This window comes from Mixophyes fleayi, chromosome 1 (assembly GCF_038048845.1).
Source record: "Mixophyes fleayi isolate aMixFle1 chromosome 1, aMixFle1.hap1, whole genome shotgun sequence".
Taxonomy (NCBI): domain Eukaryota; kingdom Metazoa; phylum Chordata; class Amphibia; order Anura; family Limnodynastidae; genus Mixophyes; species Mixophyes fleayi.
The window spans coordinates 312,900,527-312,902,120 of NC_134402.1; the positions used below are offsets into that span (position 1 = coordinate 312,900,527).

General features: G+C 35.7%; 1 protein-coding gene across 1 annotated transcript; it reads left to right on the top strand.

The window, feature by feature from the left end:
* Positions 1–366: 366 nt before the first annotated feature.
* LOC142151151 (olfactory receptor 4E2-like) lies at positions 367–1,362 on the top strand. Its single transcript, XM_075206548.1, has one exon. It carries the CDS (start codon positions 367–369, stop codon positions 1,360–1,362), a length of 996 nt encoding a protein of 331 aa, XP_075062649.1.
* The last annotated feature ends 232 nt before the right edge of the window (positions 1,363–1,594 follow it).

Sequence of the window (1,594 nt, forward strand, 5' to 3'; positions counted from 1 at the left end):
TTAACTTAATCTATAATAGAGATAACATAATTTACTGTTTCTTCTTTATTTTATATTCAATACATTATTTTGCCATTTGATATCTTTGTAATTCTTGTGCAATTATGCAGCTTGTCCTGTAATTTAGTAAAAAGCATTGCTACAGGTATTCATAGTAATTTGAGGGCCCTTCAGAGTTTTTCACGTTTGGTTTGTTGTGGCTAAAAGGCTCAAAGTAATGTGCATGTGTCATTTCTCAATCTCAATGACTATGTAACAAGGTATATAAAACTCTATATAGAATAAAATAACATTATACTGCTCTTGACTGACACCCTTACTAAATACTTTCTTTTCAATTACACACTACAGTTGATATTTGTGACAATGGATTTGTTTAATAACATATCAGATTACATGGTTAACCCACAGAAACCCCATCCTTTGAGCACTACATCGGGGAGATTCAATGCAACGGAAGTGACAGAATTTGTTTTTGTGGTTTTTGCCTTTTCCCCCAGTCTCCAGTACGCTGTTTTCTCACTCTTCCTGCTGTTATACACCTTGCTTCTATGTGGGAATATTGTGATCATGTTGACCATCAGGGCAGATTATCGTCTCCATAACCCAATGTACTTTTTCCTTGGTAAACTGTCTTTCATTGATCTTTGCTACTCATCTGTAACTGTGCCAAAGATGCTGTTAGATTTCTTTTCTGACAGGAAATCTATTTCATTTAATGGATGCATCACTCAACTGTACTTCTTCCACTTCTTTGCCTGTGCAGAATGTTTTCTTTTTACAGCTATGGCTTATGATCGCTATGTAGCTATCTGCAAACCACTGCAGTATTCCAGCATTATGAGCAAACAGCTTTGTCTCTGGATGGTAGCAGTAATATGGGCTATTGGCTTTGTTCACTCCAACATCCAGACAACATTAACTATGGGGCTGCCATTCTGTGGTCCTAATGAAATTAACAGTTTCGTTTGTGATGTTCCACCTCTAATAAGGCTGGCATGTACTGACACAACCATGATTGATGCAATGATAGTGTCTAACAGTGGGATTGTAGCATTAGGCTGCTTTTTGACTGTCCTAATATCATACATTGGCATTGGTAAGGCAATCTTTAAAATACGAAATGTTGAAGGGAGACGCAAAGCATTTTCAACTTGTGCTTCCCATCTTATGGTGGTAACTTTGTTCTTCGGACCCTGTGTCTTCATTTACATGAGACCATCCAAAACCTTTCAAGCTGATGAAATGGTGACTGTGTTCTACACTGTCATAGCACCAATGCTGAATCCAATTATCTATACCTTTAGAAATGAGGAAATGAAAACATCCATGAAAAAAATCTGGGGGAGAAAAATGAAATAAAAATAATGTGAAAAATCTTTTTTTTCAAAGGCTCCATATCTGAAAATGTTTTAGATAGAACCAGAATGTGATCTTGGGATGAATTATTGTACAATGCATTGTAGATGTTTTATAGATAACCATTGATGGACACTACAGGAAATATCTAAAAACTTAACATTGCTAATAAAAGAGAACAATAGTTTGCATTCTAGTAGCAGAGCATGTGTAAAAGCAGTCTCATTTTCAATTT